Source organism: Sardina pilchardus, chromosome 10 (assembly GCF_963854185.1).
Source record: "Sardina pilchardus chromosome 10, fSarPil1.1, whole genome shotgun sequence".
In the NCBI taxonomy this organism is placed as follows: Eukaryota; Metazoa; Chordata; class Actinopteri; order Clupeiformes; family Clupeidae; genus Sardina; species Sardina pilchardus.
The window spans coordinates 29126870-29150050 of NC_085003.1; the positions used below are offsets into that span (position 1 = coordinate 29126870).

The 23181-nt window shown below is 42.1% G+C and overlaps 2 protein-coding genes across 3 annotated transcripts; both read right to left on the reverse strand.

The window, feature by feature from the left end:
* Nucleotides 1-384: 384 nt before the first annotated feature.
* On the reverse strand, nt 385-2305 carry zgc:123278 (uncharacterized protein LOC641569 homolog). Its single transcript, XM_062546510.1, has 6 exons — nt 2214-2305; nt 1859-1946; nt 1698-1763; nt 1374-1537; nt 1116-1218; nt 385-500 (listed from the first exon to the last, which is right to left on the reverse strand). The coding sequence occupies exons 1-6, from the start codon at nt 2253-2255 to the stop codon at nt 385-387; spliced, it is 579 nt and encodes a 192-aa protein (XP_062402494.1). The 5' UTR covers nt 2256-2305.
* A 1097-nt stretch (nt 2306-3402) lies between these two features.
* hrasa (HRas proto-oncogene, GTPase a) lies at nt 3403-22880 on the reverse strand. Of its 2 annotated transcripts, none has more exons than XM_062547516.1 (6): nt 22646-22880; nt 10616-10733; nt 10136-10314; nt 7697-7856; nt 6416-6540; nt 3403-5621 (listed from the first exon to the last, which is right to left on the reverse strand). In XM_062547516.1, exons 2-5 carry the CDS (start codon nt 10724-10726, stop codon nt 6421-6423), a joined length of 570 nt encoding a protein of 189 aa, XP_062403500.1. In that variant the 5' UTR covers nt 10727-10733; nt 22646-22880; the 3' UTR covers nt 3403-5621; nt 6416-6420. The 2 variants fall into 2 exon arrangements, with proteins under 2 accessions (XP_062403500.1, XP_062403502.1); XM_062547518.1 differs by lacking the exon at nt 22646-22880 and adding an exon at nt 21389-21467.
* Nucleotides 22881-23181: the final 301 nt, after the last annotated feature.

Sequence of the window (23181 nt, forward strand, 5' to 3'; positions counted from 1 at the left end):
GAAATCCATCCATGACTTTTTGAGTTATCTTGCGAACATCCCAATAAACATATTTGAAACAGAGTTATCTTGCGAACAGACAAACAAACCAACAAACAAACAAACCCACCCCGATGAAAATATAACCTCCTTGGTGGAGGTAATTAGGCAGGTCTCACAACATTTCAACTTCTGTACAGGTTAATCAAATGAGTGCATGAGTAAACAGAAAGTGCAAAACCTCAACTTATAGTGAAGACGTGAGAGATCAAGAGATTTTTTTCATTTCTGTAGCACATCTACAGACAGCTGAGCCGCACCAAAGTGCTTCACAGTAAAATGCTTAAAACGCAAAAAGAACAAAGACAAAAACGAAACAAGAAACGAGAAACAAAGAGATAGCTACTAGCAACATGTTTCATCTTCCCTCTGAATTGAGAGCCCATCATCTTGTCTCAGTAACATGTATGAGTGACCCTCTGGAGTTGAATAGATATTGGAGTGTCTCTGCTGTGCTGCACCTAAAACAGTGACAAGTACAACAGTTATTAACAAAATGTGACAAACTCTCCTTACACAGCTGCAGCACAAAAGCTTTGGGCCTTTTAAGGTTTTAGCAATGATTTAGCAATTTAAATGTCTGTCCTTTACTATAAAACTTTACATACTGTATGTGTCAAGTTATGATGGTCGTGTATTAAACAATAAAAGAGAAGGGGATTTCTTGTTCTGTCCTCCTGACTTTACTCATTAAACCCTTTTGAAACTGGGGCTGAACATTCCTTCTTATCAACTTGCTACATATTTGAGGTCAGAAAGCTGATAGTTTTTTTTATGATACATGTCTTGACTAATGATTTGAAACGACTGGAGAGTAGCTGATACATAGACCTACATTATAAGGTCAATCAACTCTGTCTCCTGAATCCTTCAACAGGAATTGGGAGCACAGAGAGAGCTAAATAGAATGTGTTAGTTAAGCTCATGGTTCACAGTTCATAGTGTTTAATGAGCAAAGTCAGCAGGACAGAACAATAAATCCTCTTCTCTTTGCTTGCTCAATACAGCCATCATAACTTGACACATGTATAAAGTTGTATAAAGGAAAGGAATTTATTAACCAATGATATTCTTACAGTTAGATTGAGACTCTTCTTTGGTAAGACGGAGTCCAACTGGAGGACTCTCCCCAAAGGTCAGAGATAGCACCTGGATCAAAGTATGCAGGTCACATACAGTCTGTTGGGGCAAATATACAGCAGTTAGTTAGCTGGAATGGTGGTAATAAGGAGTGCAAAGCGGAACGCCAATTATATAGCAAAAACAAATAAATTAAGATTTAAGAATAAGAATTAGATATTAGTGTCTCAAACTTAGTTTTCCTATACACTCACGTGTCTCCACTCTTTGAGGTATGGCAGCTGTATCTCCCCGTTGCTGTTGACATGCTTTCCTGGAAGGATCTTCATCTCGCACGTGGGCTTCACATAGCAGATAGGGGCAGTTCGAGGGTAACTCTCATCAAGCCATAAAGTTACAGGAATATTGTATCCTTTGTCTGTTATGGAAGGGAGAAATTGACTTTTGTGCAATATAAAATATTGTACCATGTCATTCTTTGGACCTGACAATAAACCCTCTTTGGTGATGGCTGGCCATAAAGTATTACAATATGTTCTTGTTTGTCATCTTGCAAATGTAAAGTGTAGAGTTCTTACCGCCATAGGACATCCGAATGGTTCCAGACAAGCTCAGTAAGGTCTTTGTGGTGCCATCATTGAAAACTACAAGGATGATTGTTTCAGTTAGTTTAATTCATTTATGTATGGAGTAATTATAGACATTATTATTAAGACGTCATTTGTAATGATGAACCTACCAAATTTGTCCATCACTGGCACAAGGTGCTTATTTTGAGACAAGGCAGCAAGAACTTCAGCAATAGTTTCTTTCTTATGGTGATATTTCTATGGGATCACAATTGTAAGCATAAACACCAGCTACCAGTTCACCGCATTTAAATTCTATATACTCCATAATATTGCATTTAAATGCCAAATATTGACAGAAATAATCATAGGAGTCCATACTGTAGCTCCCCACAGTGAAACAAAACATGTCTACACATAGACAATATCATTTTGTGACTACAGTAGAAAACTATAATGGACAGCCAGATAAAAGGAAGTTTATGAAACTGTGGAATATTTTGAAAATGAAGAATCTCACATTACCTTGGGCAACATTTTTTTCAGTGTGGTGGAAGTTACGGACATGGTGACATCAGCGTTCTTCCTATGTAGTGTTGAAAGCTGTTTATCCAAGTGTTTGCTCACAGTATATGAGTGATGATCCTGTTTTCTTCCGGGTGTTTTTGGTCAGTGACCTAGTTGGTTTTTTTTATTGCTTTATTCCCTGGGAGCCACCAATGGGAGACCACAGAAGTCAATCAAATGGGTGATAATTTTGGTCAATGTGTAATCACTCATTTGGGTCGCTAACAGGGAAGTACACTTCCCCAACTTATTTAAAGTTCTTCATAAAAAGAAAAAAAATTCACGTCATTCAATATTTTGGTATTATACATAATGTTCTTGTAAAAGTATAGTCAATAATATGCCATTATCAAACCTGGCTGGGGGATAAATTAAGCTATTTGAAAAGTGCATGCTCACACACACCATAAACTTGATAAACATCCTTACTTGACCTGCTTTCCCTTAAACATTAACCTCTGCCACTTCACTTTGTCTTTAACAGAGCAAAACATGATGATGACTTAATTAATAATTTATATCAGTATGAATATAGGACATAATCACTAACAAAGGAATCAGGGTCTAATGTGAAATGGGAGATTTAAAGCAAACACACATAAACACACACTTGTCCCCCTGAAACGGACAGAATTCTGTCATTTGAAAATAACATTAAATACAAATAAGACTTTAAAATGCAGTGTTTGCTTAGTGAGGAATGTACATTCAATTTTGAGAAGGGTAATTATGACCAGAGGGTGGCAGTATACTATTAGGGTAAACGGTTAGGTGTCACCTTATTCAGCCAACGGTCTGTGGTTGAGACTTGTGAACACTCAGCAAGTATAGGTGTCGTCGAAGATACTTTAGTTTAATTTTATTCCTCATCAACTCTGGTGTCTCATGATAATCAGATGAGAATGAATGAAGAATGGTTTGACAACAAATGCTACATCTGACTGAAAACAATATAGTGCTTAGTCATACTCTCAAGCTTAAACACTAAACTTACCTTGACAGTGTCTTTGACAATTGGTTTCAGAGATTATGCTGTCTCTTACAATGTGCTCCTTCAAAAGTTTGTAGATCAGCCAAGAAAAAAATATCTTCAAAGGTCACATCTCAAAAAGGTTTTCATCAGGACAGTGAAAAATCACAGGCAAAATGAGCGTCACAGATGGTTTATTTCCATTATTTTATGTACTCAGACAGTATTTTTTTTCCTATTGCACCAAACCTCTAATATCTACAGTGCAGCCTTTCATTATACCATATTCTTGGAATACACAGCCACTAAAATGTTTATCTTTTTTTATTATTTTTGACCGACACCTAGTTTGATCCTTGTGCTAAAAACATAAATTCTCATAAGTTAATGAGACTGCACAGAGCAACAGCATGCCGCCCCAGTATCTTCAGCATCCTTGAAACCTGTGAACATTTGGAAAAGGAAAAACAAAACGCTCACTACTAAGGCCTGCAATGAGGCTTCAAACGGTTTAGAGGCACAAGAGTTGTCTATTCATCCCGTGATCTCACAAGGTTGTTAAGTTCCAAAACAGTGACTTAACCCCAATCGAACATAGCGAAAGCAAAAGTACATTCCAGTTACAGTGACACTCTGGTGACACTGGAACAAGGTCTTTTGGGGGCACTGATGAATACGAGGTATGCTAAATCACCCTAATGGATCTCAACCTCCTTTTGGGAGATCTCAGTGTGCGGTAGAGTAGAGTTCTCATTCTTGTGTCATTTCTTAGTCTAGCAGTGTGTTTTTTTACCACACCCATCACCCTCTTCTCTTCCTAGACTTATACACCAAAGCAACCAAATCATCCATGGCCATGCAAAGCATTTGTTAACCTGAAGATGACCATGAACGCGTGGTGCCATTAACCTGAAGTCTTGAGTAACTTGCCATGCTGCACTATACTACCAACTAAACCACAGAAGAGCACTTTCCTCTGTGGGCGCTGCTCATGGTTCAGTGCCACGGTAATGTTCAGAATTACTGAAGTGGTATTGCTGAGACATGCTCTCATCTATTTTGATACAGATTCTGAATTAATTTGTTAGTGCATCTCTGCAAAACGTTATACTGCAGACAGTATTTATGACATGGTGATGTCTTTTTTTCCAGGAGATACACCCCCCCAGAGACACATGATTGCAATGATGATGAAGACTGAAGTCAAAATGCTTCGAGTCAGCTAATGAATCACTAGCCATTCTCTGTTCTGAAGTCCTGCTTCCGTAGCATGGACGTTGCTCTGTGCAGTTTTTTCAATGTTTTATATACTTTTGTAAGTTTCCCTGTGTCTCAACAAAACAAGGTTAAAGGGCAATATTCCATTTAGTAGGGAAATCTGCTATTTTGTCAAGGGTATGATGAGTATATCTGAAGGTGAGTACAGACACTTTAAACTTCAACCAAAGTCAGTGAGAATGCCCCAGTGGACTCTGGGAGACTGGGACAGTCAGATGTTTTGTCCCAATGAAAAGACCTCCAAAAAAAACATTTAAATGCATACTTGATCACTTACGTACAACATACACACACTCACACACATCATGTCTCTCTCACACACACACACGCACGCACGCACACACAAACACACAGCCAACCTCGCAGGGTTATCATGATCATTTTGATCAAAACATAAAACCTAACACCAGGAATATTACCTTGTTATCTGTTTAAGGTTTAACACGGAAAAAAAAAAGTCCATTATGGCTAAGACAGTCAAGAGGTCATGACCCCTGTTTGGAATTCGACCGTCAGGCTCAGTCTTCCGCTGTCTGGGGCCCTGTCGAGGTTTGGGTGTGTTCAACAAGATCCTTTCCTGAAGCGTGCCAGAGGGGGCGAGGTTCCCGGGGTGAGGTCACTACAGTCCAGTCGCCGCCAAAAAGGCGCAGAGTTCGCATTTCGCAACACAGAGCAAGGAGTCAAAAGCAAGCCCCCAGTCCATTTAAGACCAGTGTTGAGACTTTTTTTTTTTTCTTATTTTTTTTTTTTTAAATCAGTAATAACTTAGGTTGAAATCCTTGGAGCTGCCCAGTATTAGTATACTGGAGTAAAATAATAAAAAAGAAAGTTATTAGTGGTGTTTGTGTGGTAGGTGTGGACCAAGGAGGGAGGTTGGAGAGGTGGGGGGGTGATATAGGCAGCGTCTGGGGTAGATGGTCGTCTCTGCCTCCCCTCCATAGTCTTGATGTGACAGTCAGCTTTTTGCCGTGCTTGCTCTTCATGACAAGTCTCTTGTGTTTGTTTGTTTTTTTGCAGTTGTTGATTCCATATCCATACATCCTTGTGGTCCATCTTCCAGTCCTTTCCGTGGGCACAGAGCTGTACATGTAGGTCCACTCCTCACCCAGATGGGTTAGCTAGAGAGAGAGAGAGAGAGAGAGAGAGAGAGAGTGTCAGTGATGTGTGAACCACACACAGGCTAAATCTCTCAGGTCAAATCATACATTTTTGTACATTTCCACAAGGGAACAGGCATGATTCTTAGGCCACGGCCACGGCCACACACACATACACACACACACACACACACACACACACACACACACACACACACACACACACATAAATCCAGTTCCACATACAGACATACACCACATATTAATTTGCACTGCACACACACATCACAACTGTGAAGATGAGGACAGAGAGGTGCTGGTTCTGTTGACCCGGACAGTGAAATCATTTACAGGAGCTTGTGTCTGACCACAAGAAAGAATCTCTTTGAAATTATATGGATATTTGGTAATATGCTCATGTCAGCACGTTTCATCCTGTTTCATCTAGCCACATCGCTTCTTATGAACAACACTGTGAAGAGACTATTTAGAATGAAAGGAATTGATATCAACTTCATATCAGCAGATCAGCAGATGACATCTCTGGTTTCTGCCATCCATTTCTAGATTGCGTCAGTTCACAGATGTTTCTCTATTTCGTTTAGCCTATTACTATAATGCACCCTTTTGTGAATTTACCCACCAAGGAAAGTGTCTAAAATTATACCTTTTCCTAACTTTTCCTGAGGTGAACTATGTTATCCTGGTTGGCAAGTACCTGCAGAGAATAAAACTGCAGAAGGTGGCTAGCTGGCTGACGCACAAACAAGCACACAAACACACACACACACACACACACACAAACACACACACACCTTTATCAAGACACCACACAGCGGCAGTTCAGGCAGTCCTGTCCACTCTCGTCCGGTGGGTTCAGCTTTCGTAATTTGTGCTGTCGAATCTCACGCACCAGCGTGTAGAAGGCGTCCTCCACTCCCTACAGAGAACAAAGCAAGAGCAGGAGTAAAGAGAGACGCAGATATAGCCAGATTAGCCACACAGACCCTGGTGACCCAGTCATGATCACCAGCAATTTGCAAAGACATTTGCTTTTTATCATCCTGTTTACATTGTATTGGATGTTGTGTGTGGCGTCTTAAGATGCTGGGACCTTGAATTTCCTCTTGGGGATCAATAAAGTATCTATCTATCAATCAATCTATCTACAGTATCTATCTATCTATGTATCTATCTATAGAGACACAAGAGCATCTCAACTCACTATTCACTAGGATCAAACGTAAATTTGGTTAATTAAATCTACATTAAAAAGTAACATTATATTATATATCTGGTGTCCGTACAATTGCGTACTGATTTGTTCTTGCAGTAGCGTGGTCAAGGTTTTGATTTATGATGGATGGATGCCAGGCATCTGGTTAGCTTTTAAACCAAGTAGACAGGGGGGTGGGGGGGAATTAGCTTTCAGAGGAAATCTGGATAGCTTGAGTAGTCCTTCTCTCCACCTCACACACACACACACACACACACACAAGCTCTATTTGACAAGCTCTGAAGCAGCGGCAGTCTGCCTCGCAAGGGCCTTGGACACAGACAGATCGGTGCAGTTCAGCTTGGCAATGACTCATCGCCTGCAGTGTTATAAAATGCCTCCAGCATCAGGCATTATCCTCCGAGTCTGTGCAAATTTGATTTAGTATGTCTGTGCATGTACAGTATGTCTCAGAAAGCAGCAACATACTAGATATCTGAATATGTGAATCATTGTAATATATCATTTTGTGTTTGAAATGACTGAGAGAGTGCCATTTCAGAACAATGTTGATAAATGACAGGTTTCCAGAATAAGACCCTTTCGTTTTCAACAGAAGGTCCCTGGAGGCCTGAGCATACCTTTGTTGGGGATTATCACATACTGGTTTGTCATCATGTATACACAATCTCAAATGGAAACTATTACAAGTGCAACAAAAAAAAATCACAGAGCGATCAAAATAGAATGACGGTGTGCAGCAGGATATTGTGAGGGATCAAACGAAGAGCCAAGAGCTCTCTCCACGAGGAGAGAGAACGGCAGAGGGTGGCGAAGGAGGCAGGAGATTAATGGAAACGTTCCGCAGCAAAAACGCTACCTGACGGGTCTTGGCCGACGTCTCGATGTAGGGGATGCCATAGCTGCGGGCGAGCTCCTGGGCCTGCCGCGTGTCGACTGTCCGAGACGGCAGGTCACACTTATTCCCCACGAGCACCATGGGCACATCGTCCGAGTCCTTCACTCGTTTGATCTGTTCCCTGCAGAGCAAACATGAGCGGGATTACAGTAATTTCCCGCATATAAGCCTCATTGTGTATAAGCCGCAGGACAGTGTTTTATGCAAGTTAAAAGAAACAAAACCATATTAACTCCATATTAACTGCCACCCCGTATTAACCTTATAGCTGACCAAATTTTGCAAAATCAATGTATAAGCCGCGGCTTATAGTCGGGAAATTACGGTATAAAACGAGTTAAAGACTAATTGCACTAAATTGCATAAATAGGGACTTTCACATGCCTGAATTCTGTCCACTTGTAGACACACCGTAATTTCCCAACTATTAGCCACGGTTTGAACATTGATTTTGCAACATTTCTTCAGCTATGAGGATAAAACACGGGGGAAGTTAATACGGTACTGATATGGCTTTGCTTCTTTTAACTTGCATACAGTAAAACACTGTCCTGCGGCTTATACACAATGTGGCTAATACACAGGAAATGACTGTACTTTAGATTGTGTGTACAACAGTTTCAGGGTTAGGAGGTTTTCAAGGTTAGCAGGTTTTCTGAGGTCTGCCGTATGTTTGCCTTCAAAATCACCGTATTACATTGTTTATGATCTACAGTAAATGGTGTTCTCAGATGTTACATCAGTCCCTGCAGGCCTGTAGAGAAAGGTCTAGAGTGCTACTGAGAATTAGCACTCACTCACGGGGTCAAAAAAGGATATATACTGTACTTAGAAAGCTTAGTTTACTGTATAATTTTCAGAAATATCAGGTTTGAGAGGTGACGCTGCTAATGCCAGATCAGGTCACTGTCCGATGCGTGTCCTTGATAAACTGCTGTGACCGTAATACAAGGTCAACACCATACCAAATCGGGAAGAGGAGGCCTGAACCTCTACTCTACTATGTCTGAGAAATGTCTGCAAAATGAAGTGTGTGTGTGTGTGTGTGTGTGTGTGTGTGTGTGTGTGTGTGTGAGAGAGAGAGAGAGAGAAATGATGTCTGAATTCTAATGTAAATTAGTGTACGGTAAGGCCCAAATGGGGCTGTTCCAGGCACAGATTTCAATGAGCTGGCCAATACGTAACACAATAATGTGACACTAAGTTGCAGCTACACCTAACACAACCTAATCCTTCACAATTACCTAATGACAGCACAGCCTAAACAAAGAGGCAGAGTGTTCATGCCTCCCAACTCCCCTTCGACTACACCGACCACATCCAATTTTAGCACTGTAAAAGACAGTATGTGTGTCTGACAGAGAGAGAGACAGAGAGAAAGAGAGAGAGAGAGAGAGACAGCGTGTGTTGGGACGAGTCGGAGAAAGGAGCACCATGAATTCACTGATGTATTTCGGACGGATTACTCAGCAGACGGGCGGTGAGCTGATGCAACATTTGGACGGTGTGTATCAGGCCTCCCTCCCTCATACATGTATTCCTCCACATGGAAATCTTCCCCTCTTTTCTACATCAGATTCAGTCACATGAAGCACTACAGTAACGTCCTGTGTATTAGCTGCATGGTGTACAGTATAAGCCGCAGGACAGTGTTTTATGCAAGCTAAAAGAAACGAAACCATATCAATAACATATTAATGCCCCCTGTGTATTAAGCTCATAGCTGAATAAATTGAGTTAAATCAATGTATAAGCCACGGCCAATAAATAGTTCTAAAGGCTAGGCTGAAACCCCTAGAGCATTTCCAGGACAGATGAACAACACACCTGGTGTTCCCACTAGCCAGCTATCTACTAAACAGTTTGTATCTTTTCTGGTACTCAGTTGCAGACCCAAACTCCTCACTCCTCCTCCTACAGGAGCCCTCTCCTTTTCTCCCGTCATCCTCTCTCGTCCTTCACGTTTCCTCTTCAGTTTTCACTCTCTGTCTCCGCGTCTGTCTGGTCTGGAGGAGACATCCCCAGGTTGAGGAGACAGGGGGATCAATGTCGTTGGCTCGAAACTGCAATCCTCCACGCTGTGCTTTGTTTAGCTATGCTGCATGCCACTACTGCTGTGCATAGACCTGGGTGCTCTTCAACCCCTCTATCCCTCTTCCACGCTGCCCTTTTCTCCTACAGTTTGTCCTGCACCACTACATCTGCCCTTGTTTTGAAGAGGGCTGTCAATCATACTACACTACTTTGACAGGGAAGCTTAGAACGGTGGTTAAAAATGGTTAAGACCAATCCAGATGGTGGAAACATTCTAACCGGTAGTTTCCAGACACACGCGCGCACACACACACACACACAGACACACAGACACACACACACACACTCACACACACGCACACACACCTGTACTGGTGAATGTCTTCGAAGGACTTGGTGTTGTTGATGGCAAAGACACAGAGGAAGCCCTCCCCTGTCCTCATGTACTGGTCCCTCATGGCGCTGTACTCCTCCTGACCTGCAGTGTCCAAGATGTCCAGCAGACACGTCTCGCCGTCGATCACCACCTGTTTCCTGTACGAGTCCTGTGGAGGGCAGGGTGTCATCAGAGCAGCGGTGACCATGGGAACATGGGCCTTCATTCACCAGCACAGTATGACAAGGTACTCCGTTTATGTCAGATTTATAACTATATTATAAATAGAAAACAATAAGGGGAAAGCGAAAGAGAATTTTCACCCCCTTGTCAACATTCTAAATTTGCTGCTACAATGTATAAGTCGTTGACTATGAGTTTCTCCATATCAAAAACAGTAGCCATTAATGTGATGTATGTACTGTAAAACTATACATATACAGTATTTGAAAAAAGAACATGCACGTTACCTCTATGGTGGGGTCGTATTCGTCCACAAAGTGGTTCTGGATGAGCTGGATGGTGAGTGCACTCTTGCCAACGCCACCTGCTCCCACCACCACCAGCTTGTACTCTGTCATCTTTCACCTAAGGAAAGAACAGGTCATCTTAGTACAGTTATTAGACTAGCGCAGTTACAGTATCCATACATCCACGTCCTCTTCTTCTAGTATCCTCAATCCTAGTACAAGCATCCATGTGGGGGTCGCCTGAGATAATGGCTATCACACTTGTAAGGCCATTTGGGGAAATGTAGAGAACCGCTCTCGTCTGGATAATACAGCAGAGATTGCGCTCTCGCAAGTTGCGCTCTCGTAACATATGAATGATTGGGGTCGTCAATGTTTTGTGACATCAAAATAGGGTCACCTGCCCAAAAAGGTGGGGAACCCCTGTCCTAGCTTGTAAGACGCCCTGGGCAACACTCCCCTCAGTGCCTCCCATATGATTTGACTTGACGTACAAATGAGCATAAAAAACGGTTGGCGCAAATGAAGGCTAACAAATACTCTAGACAGTTGCCCATATTACGATCCACTGCTGCCTATAGAAATCCATAGCTTATAGTTTCCTCTTCTTAGGGTAACCTTCTAGTGCAGTTAGCCACACTTCTTGAGCTCAACTGCAAGAACAAGAGCTGCTGCTGCTGATACAGATTGATTCAGAAAGAGTTACTCTTTAGTGGACATCCTTCAGGGAGGTTTTGCTGGCCACAGTGTCAAAGTAGCCTAATTCCAAATTAATCAAATTGCTCAACACAATCTCTTTATCAGATGGGAAATGTGACAAGGGGAGCTCATTAAGAAAATGAAACAATAACTGAAGAATGCTTGGACTCGGGCTTGAGGAAACACCTGGACTTCTAATGACACCTTTCGCAGCAATAAGCAGCCACTCTTGTTCCACTGCGGCCAGCAGTCGCACGCCCTCTCTACGCCGTACTGCAGCAGTAACCGCCCTGCCCTGCTTTGTCCCGGCCTGTTCCATTTCCTGTGTGGCCCTGAGTAGCCTCAAATAGGGGGAATCCTCGCAGCCTGGCCATTAAGGCCTGGAATGGCCACTTAAGTAATCAGGTCTGTGTGTTGAATCTAATATCTAGCTCCAGAGGCTGCCGTGACCCCTTTCTGTGGCGCGCGTGCTGTGCTGTGCTGTGCTGTGCTTGTGCGCTAGGTTGATTACTCCGCAGGGAGGCTAGCGGCTTCGTTTCACTCACTCCCAGGGTCCTCTGGGTAGGTAGGTAGGATAAAGTGTAGCCACAGGGCTAGCTGGGGCGAGGTTGAGTCTCCCCTCAGACCTAGACATCGCAGGGCAGAAGATCAAGGGATTGAGTTACCCTGTCAGCGGCCAAAGCCATTATTGTATTTGGTCACAGTGGCAGCCACTGCTGCCTGGTCCACAGCCTGTGTGGTCCCTGCAGTTTGCTCAATTTAGACACCTACAGCTACTGCAGCCGAGGCCAGTTAAACTGAAAACAAATTGACAAAACTGATAGAAAGTGACAAAATCTTCATCTAATCCATCCTTTACCTTGCTTTTTTAAAGGTGAAACTGTGCCACGTCTTTAAAATACAGTACCTTGACACTCTTTTGTTTAAAAAACTATGTTTGAATAAAATTGAAGCCATATTAAATAAACAGAGGTTAATGCAAAGGAATTGACAGACTAATAATCCACCCAGAGCAACAATGAAAGCATAACACTGTTTCTGTTTCTGTAGAGTCTTCTCCCCCAAGGGATATCTTCAGAGGGCACACCCATGAGCAAGCGCATGGCAAAACAGATGTGCTACGAGGTAGCCTAACCCATTACACGCTGCACTGTATCAGGTTTCAATCAACTGCAGCTCCTAAATCAAGGTCAATAGCCCATGCCGAGTGTCCATTCCTTGCCCTGTAGTGGAGGAGCCGCATTTAAAAGATGTGTTCGCGTAACAAAAGCCTCACAGTATTCTGATTAGGGACTATGAGATCTGTTAGCACAATATCAAAATAGGTGTCAACTGGGTTTGCCTCCTGAAGATTACCGGTCATAACCTCCAAAAGAAAAGATAGACAGCTCAAACACTGTGATAGGATGATACACTGTGCGCTGCTAAGAGGTGAGATGTATTTTTTACAGCAAAAGGAGTATACTTTGGAGATACCAATATGCACGACTGCATAACCAGCTATGAGGTTAGTTAATACATGGGGGCAGTCAATGTAGTATCAATATGGTTTTGTTTATTTCAACTTGCATAAAACACTGTCCTGCGGCTTATATACAATGCGGCTAATACACAGGAAATCACCAGTATTGTAAGGATAGGTCAGTCGTTGCTATATTTTAGGACATCTCTACAATATTACTAAAACCAATAACGCCAACGGACTGGGAGACATCAAGATCAGCAAAAGTCATTGCTGATATTTTCGTATTGTGCATGATAAGTAAATAACGCAGCTTAATTATTGTGACAGGCCTATCTGCATTGAAAGACAATTTAATGTCAAGAGGAAGGAAATAAACTGCCCAAATGGGGAAAGTTGAGGAACCTTTATTACAACCAGGTGCACTGTTCAATGCTCCTCCTTCAGCGCAATCCCTCTGCTGGGCAGAGGCTATTAAATATGGTAGCTCTGGCCATAAATCATAGGGCTTTTATTGAGGCATTCATTCGACTAGGGGAGCACCGAGCTGAACTCTGAATGTATGGCACAGGCCGCGCCTTTGTCCAACGTATATATTGGCAATGACATGGCTGCAACCTGAGAGAGCGGCATAAGGGCTCCCGTTGCCTCCAGTCCGCAATAAAAAAATCTTTGAAAACTAAAGAGTTCAAACAACAGCGGGAAAAAAAACAACAGAAGTGTGGCAATAAATAGTCTACCAGAAGAATATTACACACATTCCTACAGTATCTCTTTCTTTTGGACTGTCATGACGAGCTCAAATGTGCTTACTTCACAAATACAATGTTTACACATTTTCATTTAATCAGGACTATTCTATTGTTTGAACCACAAATCTGCAATAAAGCCCAAGACTATTGCTCTTAATGAGACATCTTCAATCTCATTACATCTTAATTGTCTGCAGTGTGTGAGTATTCAACTCTGAGCCTTAACTAAAGGTCATGACAAGTTCAGTTGCACAAACCGATCTGAATATGCCAGGCCTAATTGAAAGTGGCAGCGTAGAGGGTTGTGTCTTGTGAGCAGGTTGGTGACATTGGTTTGTTTGCAGGCTTTATACTCAAATAAATGATAAAACTTGTTACATTTTAGAGAATACAGTATGAACATAATCTTACTTGATGATGGCATCATCTTTACCCAGACTAAAACATCTCAGTCTCTCAACAAGACATTCCACAGCTAAAAGAACAATTAGCCTAGCCTACTGCTAATATAATTCACTCTGGCTTTCTCTGATGTCATGTGGGGTGATGTCATGCAGCACAAAGAAGAATGCCACTCTATTAGTCAAGAACACTTCAGGGATTCTCTCAAGTCAAACACTTTTCAAAACACAGCCTAGGCGGTTTATTACCGAGAATAATCAGATGTATGTTGTGTTTTCATCTCGTTTCATTTAAAATGACGGATATCCATGTATGATGTCATTGTGATCAATACATTGATGCAAAGAAGGCAGACTAGTCCAAGTGCTCTCAATTTGGAAGATACTCAAAATAAACAGACCATGAGTAAAGGGTGGAGCTGGATACCTTTGTTTGAATAGCATGCTGGTCCCTAACTGGCATGCCTAAATTCACTACTTTCAGGGCTGAAAGAAACAATAGTTGTAGCCCACATAGCGGTTTCAAGTCCACAGATATTCGAGGGGAAAACTGACTAAATTCATCACAGGATGTAGCTGTATTCTCAAGAAGTCTTGGAAACACCTGCCAATTAATAAAGTAGAACTGGAGCTTCATTGATGGCCAAAGCTGTGGTTTAAAAAATGCTTAATGATTAATGAGAATGAGCATGACATCTTACAATTAGCCTAGTACTAACTGTCCACAGAGATAAAAGGCACTCAGAGAGAGGCCACACACACACAAACCTTAAACGTCAGTGTGTGGGATTGTAACTGCAACCTGTGGTTGAAAAAGCTGCATCATTAGTGCTGAGTCTCCATCACTACACGTCGTCCTTTTAGTTCAGTGGAGTGATAACCATAACGTTAACGTTAAATCCCTGTTACTTTCACTCTAAAGCTCCACTCTTTCACCTAAAAACAACAACAAAAACACTTAGCTCTGGGATATGCAGAGCAGAAGAGCTGCCTTTAAACCTGAACAGGCAGGGGACAGAGAGGGCGAGGCAGAAGCAAGCCCTCGGGGGAACGACTATGACGAAACAGCCTGCACCCCATGGAGAGCAATAAACTAACCTTAGCCTAAAGATAATGTGCTACAGCTAAAATAACTCTAATGGCCACATTACAGTTCAAGTGTACAACAAAGAGAGAGGCAAAACAGAACACAGACCAAAGCAGGTGTGTAACATCACAGAAGCCCTACACATGTCTCCCACTGTGCTTAGACACTTTGATTGCTAATCAAGCTATCCATAGTCAAGCTCAAGGTCCTGCAGCTTTCTATAATATGATGCTTTGGAGAGACTGCTGGTTCCTCATGCTTACAGCATTGTTCACATGAAAGAGCCCTAATCATGAGGGTCTTCATTACTGCGGGAGGAGACAGCTGAGATGTTGCATTAGACATGAGCTGACTGCCAGGCAGGCACGCTCACACACACACACACACACCCTCAACCCAAAAACCAACCAACTCCCCGCTGCTAACTAGGCCGCACGCGGGGCTGATTAATAATCCACACCAACAGAAGGAAATAAATGTTTGAAGCTGTCGACTTGGCTGCCACTTGTTGTCTCGGCAGACTTGAGTGTGTTTGTGTAGTGTGTGGAGAGGAGAGCCTGATCCCTTCGGTGGATGTTCCCCAATGCCATCCACCTCTTCCACTGCACACAGGCAGAGAATTCCCCCTCTTCAGAGTAACGTCATCTGGATAACACTCGTGAAAACTCGAAGAAATCGGTTTAACAGAGAAATATTTTTAAGACCAAACGCTATAGAGATTTGAGGACAAGTCACAATAAAAGCATCACCTCTACTTTCATTTTCTAGAGGAAAAAAAAAAAAAAAAAAAGAGGAAGAAAACAAAACATTCCACAGACAGACCACAGCCACTAAGGTCAGAGCAACTCAGGGAACTCTGAACAGCACTCAGGCACTGCTCGTCTGGCGAAGGGAGCAAACATATATATAGCCTGTCACCATGAGCAGGGCAAATTAACAGTTCATTTTGAAACACTATAGTCAAGCCAGGACCTTGAGGATAATCTTACATGACAGCATACTGAGGCTGTGAGTAGGGAGCTGGTGGACTACCCCACGGGACTTCGCTCCGCGCACAGCAACAAGGGCATGGAGCACTGGAAGGGAAGAGCTGTAGGACCAGAAAGAATTCAAATGGCCTACCTAAAAACGGACACCTACCGGTTTCAAAAAAAAAAAAGAGAAAAAGTCTCCAGATGAAATTGTGTGTAGCTTTTTGGATCAGACTGAGAAGAAATGACCCAACATTGCATTTGGTGCAATAGATTTCCGAGAAATCAAATTGTGCTACTTATCAGTTATACTTAACATTATGTTATAAACTGTTTTATAACATAATGTTAATTCCGGTGGCTATCCAAGAGCTTCAAACCAGGTTGATGAGTTAACGATGAAAATATACAAAAACCGATCCAACGATAACCTCACCATAAACTTCACCTGTGAAAAAAGATCAGGCAGGAGGGTAAAAATGGATACAGATGCATCAGCCCTTCGATTTCCCAATCCTTTTGAAACACTGGGCTGGTTAAAATATCCATTTTGGTCCTGCTAGCAGTCTGCAGTGGGAATAATTGATTTTTAATGGAGTGATTCTGGTAAGATGAACCTCTCGAGGGACCAGAAGATCAAATACTGAAAGACCATCAAGTAGTCAGTACAGAACAAAATACAGTACCTTGACACTCTTTTGTTTAAAAAACTATGTTTGAATAAAATTGAAGCCATATTAAATAAACAGAGGTTAATGCAAAGGAATTGACAGACTAATAATCCACCCAGAGCAACAATGAAAGCATAACACTGTTTCTGTTTCTGTAGAGTCTTCTCCCCCAAGGGATATCTTCAGAGGGCACACCCATGAGCAAGCGCATGGCAAAACAGATGTGCTACGAGGTAGCCTAACCCATTACACGCTGCACTGTATCAGGTTTCAATCAACTGCAGCTCCTAAATCAAGGTCAATAGCCCATGCCGAGTGTCCATTCCTTGCCCTGTAGTGGAGGAGCCGCATTTAAAAGATGTGTTCGCGTAACAAAAGCCTCACAGTATTCTGATTAGGGACTATGAGATCTGTTAGCACAATATCAAAATAGGTGTCAACTGGGTTTGCCTCCTGAAGATTACCGGTCATAACCTCCAAAAGAAAAGATAGACAGCTCAAACACTGTGATAGGATGATACACTGTGCGCTGCTAAGAGGTGAGATGTATTTTTTACAGCAAAAGGAGTATACTTTGGAGATACCAATATGCACGACTGCATAACCAGCTATGAGGTTAGTTAATACATGGGGGCAGTCAATGTAGTATCAATATGGTTTTGTTTATTTCAACTTGCATAAAACACTGTCCTGCGGCTTATATACAATGCGGCTAATACACAGGAAATCACCAGTATTGTAAGGATAGGTCAGTCGTTGCTATATTTTAGGACATCTCTACAATATTACTAAAACCAATAACGCCAACGGACTGGGAGACATCAAGATCAGCAAAAGTCATTGCTGATATTTTCGTATTGTGCATGATAAGTAAATAACGCAGCTTAATTATTGTGACAGGCCTATCTGCATTGAAAGACAATTTAATGTCAAGAGGAAGGAAATAAACTGCCCAAATGGGGAAAGTTGAGGAACCTTTATTACAACCAGGTGCACTGTTCAATGCTCCTCCTTCAGCGCAATCCCTCTGCTGGGCAGAGGCTATTAAATATGGTAGCTCTGGCCATAAATCATAGGGCTTTTATTGAGGCATTCATTCGACTAGGGGAGCACCGAGCTGAACTCTGAATGTATGGCACAGGCCGCGCCTTTGTCCAACGTATATATTGGCAATGACATGGCTGCAACCTGAGAGAGCGGCATAAGGGCTCCCGTTGCCTCCAGTCCGCAATAAAAAAATCTTTGAAAACTAAAGAGTTCAAACAACAGCGGGAAAAAAAACAACAGAAGTGTGGCAATAAATAGTCTACCAGAAGAATATTACACACATTCCTACAGTATCTCTTTCTTTTGGACTGTCATGACGAGCTCAAATGTGCTTACTTCACAAATACAATGTTTACACATTTTCATTTAATCAGGACTATTCTATTGTTTGAACCACAAATCTGCAATAAAGCCCAAGACTATTGCTCTTAATGAGACATCTTCAATCTCATTACATCTTAATTGTCTGCAGTGTGTGAGTATTCAACTCTGAGCCTTAACTAAAGGTCATGACAAGTTCAGTTGCACAAACCGATCTGAATATGCCAGGCCTAATTGAAAGTGGCAGCGTAGAGGGTTGTGTCTTGTGAGCAGGTTGGTGACATTGGTTTGTTTGCAGGCTTTATACTCAAATAAATGATAAAACTTGTTACATTTTAGAGAATACAGTATGAACATAATCTTACTTGATGATGGCATCATCTTTACCCAGACTAAAACATCTCAGTCTCTCAACAAGACATTCCACAGCTAAAAGAACAATTAGCCTAGCCTACTGCTAATATAATTCACTCTGGCTTTCTCTGATGTCATGTGGGGTGATGTCATGCAGCACAAAGAAGAATGCCACTCTATTAGTCAAGAACACTTCAGGGATTCTCTCAAGTCAAACACTTTTCAAAACACAGCCTAGGCGGTTTATTACCGAGAATAATCAGATGTATGTTGTGTTTTCATCTCGTTTCATTTAAAATGACGGATATCCATGTATGATGTCATTGTGATCAATACATTGATGCAAAGAAGGCAGACTAGTCCAAGTGCTCTCAATTTGGAAGATACTCAAAATAAACAGACCATGAGTAAAGGGTGGAGCTGGATACCTTTGTTTGAATAGCATGCTGGTCCCTAACTGGCATGCCTAAATTCACTACTTTCAGGGCTGAAAGAAACAATAGTTGTAGCCCACATAGCGGTTTCAAGTCCACAGATATTCGAGGGGAAAACTGACTAAATTCATCACAGGATGTAGCTGTATTCTCAAGAAGTCTTGGAAACACCTGCCAATTAATAAAGTAGAACTGGAGCTTCATTGATGGCCAAAGCTGTGGTTTAAAAAATGCTTAATGATTAATGAGAATGAGCATGACATCTTACAATTAGCCTAGTACTAACTGTCCACAGAGATAAAAGGCACTCAGAGAGAGGCCACACACACACAAACCTTAAACGTCAGTGTGTGGGATTGTAACTGCAACCTGTGGTTGAAAAAGCTGCATCATTAGTGCTGAGTCTCCATCACTACACGTCGTCCTTTTAGTTCAGTGGAGTGATAACCATAACGTTAACGTTAAATCCCTGTTACTTTCACTCTAAAGCTCCACTCTTTCACCTAAAAACAACAACAAAAACACTTAGCTCTGGGATATGCAGAGCAGAAGAGCTGCCTTTAAACCTGAACAGGCAGGGGACAGAGAGGGCGAGGCAGAAGCAAGCCCTCGGGGGAACGACTATGACGAAACAGCCTGCACCCCATGGAGAGCAATAAACTAACCTTAGCCTAAAGATAATGTGCTACAGCTAAAATAACTCTAATGGCCACATTACAGTTCAAGTGTACAACAAAGAGAGAGGCAAAACAGAACACAGACCAAAGCAGGTGTGTAACATCACAGAAGCCCTACACATGTCTCCCACTGTGCTTAGACACTTTGATTGCTAATCAAGCTATCCATAGTCAAGCTCAAGGTCCTGCAGCTTTCTATAATATGATGCTTTGGAGAGACTGCTGGTTCCTCATGCTTACAGCATTGTTCACATGAAAGAGCCCTAATCATGAGGGTCTTCATTACTGCGGGAGGAGACAGCTGAGATGTTGCATTAGACATGAGCTGACTGCCAGGCAGGCACGCTCACACACACACACACACACCCTCAACCCAAAAACCAACCAACTCCCCGCTGCTAACTAGGCCGCACGCGGGGCTGATTAATAATCCACACCAACAGAAGGAAATAAATGTTTGAAGCTGTCGACTTGGCTGCCACTTGTTGTCTCGGCAGACTTGAGTGTGTTTGTGTAGTGTGTGGAGAGGAGAGCCTGATCCCTTCGGTGGATGTTCCCCAATGCCATCCACCTCTTCCACTGCACACAGGCAGAGAATTCCCCCTCTTCAGAGTAACGTCATCTGGATAACACTCGTGAAAACTCGAAGAAATCGGTTTAACAGAGAAATATTTTTAAGACCAAACGCTATAGAGATTTGAGGACAAGTCACAATAAAAGCATCACCTCTACTTTCATTTTCTAGAGGAAAAAAAAAAAAAAAAAAAGAGGAAGAAAACAAAACATTCCACAGACAGACCACAGCCACTAAGGTCAGAGCAACTCAGGGAACTCTGAACAGCACTCAGGCACTGCTCGTCTGGCGAAGGGAGCAAACATATATATAGCCTGTCACCATGAGCAGGGCAAATTAACAGTTCATTTTGAAACACTATAGTCAAGCCAGGACCTTGAGGATAATCTTACATGACAGCATACTGAGGCTGTGAGTAGGGAGCTGGTGGACTACCCCACGGGACTTCGCTCCGCGCACAGCAACAAGGGCATGGAGCACTGGAAGGGAAGAGCTGTAGGACCAGAAAGAATTCAAATGGCCTACCTAAAAACGGACACCTACCGGTTTCAAAAAAAAAAAAGAGAAAAAGTCTCCAGATGAAATTGTGTGTAGCTTTTTGGATCAGACTGAGAAGAAATGACCCAACATTGCATTTGGTGCAATAGATTTCCGAGAAATCAAATTGTGCTACTTATCAGTTATACTTAACATTATGTTATAAACTGTTTTATAACATAATGTTAATTCCGGTGGCTATCCAAGAGCTTCAAACCAGGTTGATGAGTTAACGATGAAAATATACAAAAACCGATCCAACGATAACCTCACCATAAACTTCACCTGTGAAAAAAGATCAGGCAGGAGGGTAAAAATGGATACAGATGCATCAGCCCTTCGATTTCCCAATCCTTTTGAAACACTGGGCTGGTTAAAATATCCATTTTGGTCCTGCTAGCAGTCTGCAGTGGGAATAATTGATTTTTAATGGAGTGATTCTGGTAAGATGAACCTCTCGAGGGACCAGAAGATCAAATACTGAAAGACCATCAAGTAGTCAGTACTATCTCTCGTCTCTGACATCATCTCCCAAAAATAACACTGAGGGGCCTGTCAGACGTTACCCAATCTATGCATACTGTGTTGACAAGACAGTGGTAATGCAGTAGCCTACATTTTGAGGTTGAATATGTCAGACCAAGGCCTAGTGGTGATCATCATACAAAGTAGTGTTGAAGGTGTTGGATGTTTTAAAAAAAAAACAGACAATGACCACTAGCCTACTCGGCAATGATTAACTGATGGAAGATTAAAGAGTAGTTTTACTGTTTTCTCCACACTAACCATGGCATGGACGTTATTATCCGTGCAGGACTATTCAAAGTGTATTTCGGAGAGCAAGCCGTGTCACCGCCACCGTCTTTCTCTGGTCCAGAGAGTAAACACAAGACTCCAAATAGCATACAGTACTACACCAGATAGACAAAAAGGAGGTCAGGGCATGATCCACAAGACAAAATCAACCCACACTACTATTCATTGGGCTACCTCATCATCATGAAAGAAATTGACAGAACAGCAGTTTGTAAACTACTGAAAACCTTACATAAGGGCACCTCCTTAATTTAAGACTTTTCAAGGGACTGTAAATTGGCATCCAAGACATACTCTTCCGTTCACCCCATGTTACTGATTATTTAAAAAATGAAACAAGGCGCTGCATCGCTGGCCTCAGTATTGCTCATTCATGCACGTCAAGAAGCTGAGCGCACATCACAGCCTTGCATTTCCCAAAACACAAATGAGAAGCAATTGGTGCACGATTAAAGAAAGTATTATTCACCAGCGCAAATTAAAAGTCAAATACAAACTCGTCCAACCTGAATGCGTTATCTATTTGAAGGATTTTGACAATGTGTCCAAGTGAATGAGCGAGTAATGGTATGTAACTTCCGCACTGTTACATTTCACTCCTGCGGGGCGTCACCCATGTAGCCTACACCCAACTGTCACATGGAAGTGGCCAAAACTTGGTTGATTTTGATTGGCATTAGCATAGAAAATGTTTACATAAATCCAGTGGAGCACTGTGAGTGCTGGTAAATATAAATGAATCAAGCGATTCTCATAATTACGCGCTCTTTACACTGCTACAAGAGATTAAACCTGCCGGTGAAGTTTTTGAAAACAAGCCTCAGTTATCGCTAACATGCGTACTGAAGTTATCAAATGACTATGCTTACTACAGTTACCGAGTTCCAAATACTACCATTTATACAGCTTAGGCGTTCAACAAAATCGCTAATTTTATCAACTGGGACTACATGCTATGTTTTGTATGTTGAGCTGTTCGTCAAAAGCCTCTAGATACCAGTGTCTAATGTAAAATGCCAAGTGAGCTGCATCGCAATAACGTTCACATTACTGCTGTAGCAGTGAGTGCTACAACGATAACGTACATGTTAGATTTTTTCTCGGAGGATTATGCGATTTCATTGGGATCAGAGATTTCCCCAGCAAAATCACACAGAGTGGTCGTTCATCTTAAAACACGTACAGGAAATATTTTAGATATGAAGGAAACAAAAATCGTCTACTTACGACAAATAGCACTCCTATTAGCAGAGTCGATGTGATTCACTTCAGTGCAAATTTCAGCAGGATTTTCAACTCGTCTTGTATTCTATTCCTAATTCAGACCCACTTGATTTAAACGTAGATGTTTGTGCTAACGGAGACACGCGGGAAGGCACTTCTATTTTCGAATTCTTCTGAACATAAGGTCGATGTGTGTGGTGAGGTCAGACAGCAGCGAACAATGTGCTTTGAGAGTGCGGACTGTTGCAGCCCACGCCCAGCCCCACACGACAACACCGCCCCGGCTAGAGCGTTTGTATGAAGCCTGGACCACTGATTTGAGGCAATATTAGTTGTTACAGTGTAATCTCGGGTAAATTCATGTGCTGCATATCTTTACTCTCTCTGACATACAGACTGAATTCTGATGAATGCACATTGTGAGCACAGCCAATTAAAAGCAACACTGGATCCTTTGCATGTATTTTGTTGATTAATTTCAGGTCAAATCGTAAGATAATTCTACAGCTCCACTCTCCATGCTATACATAATGTAACGG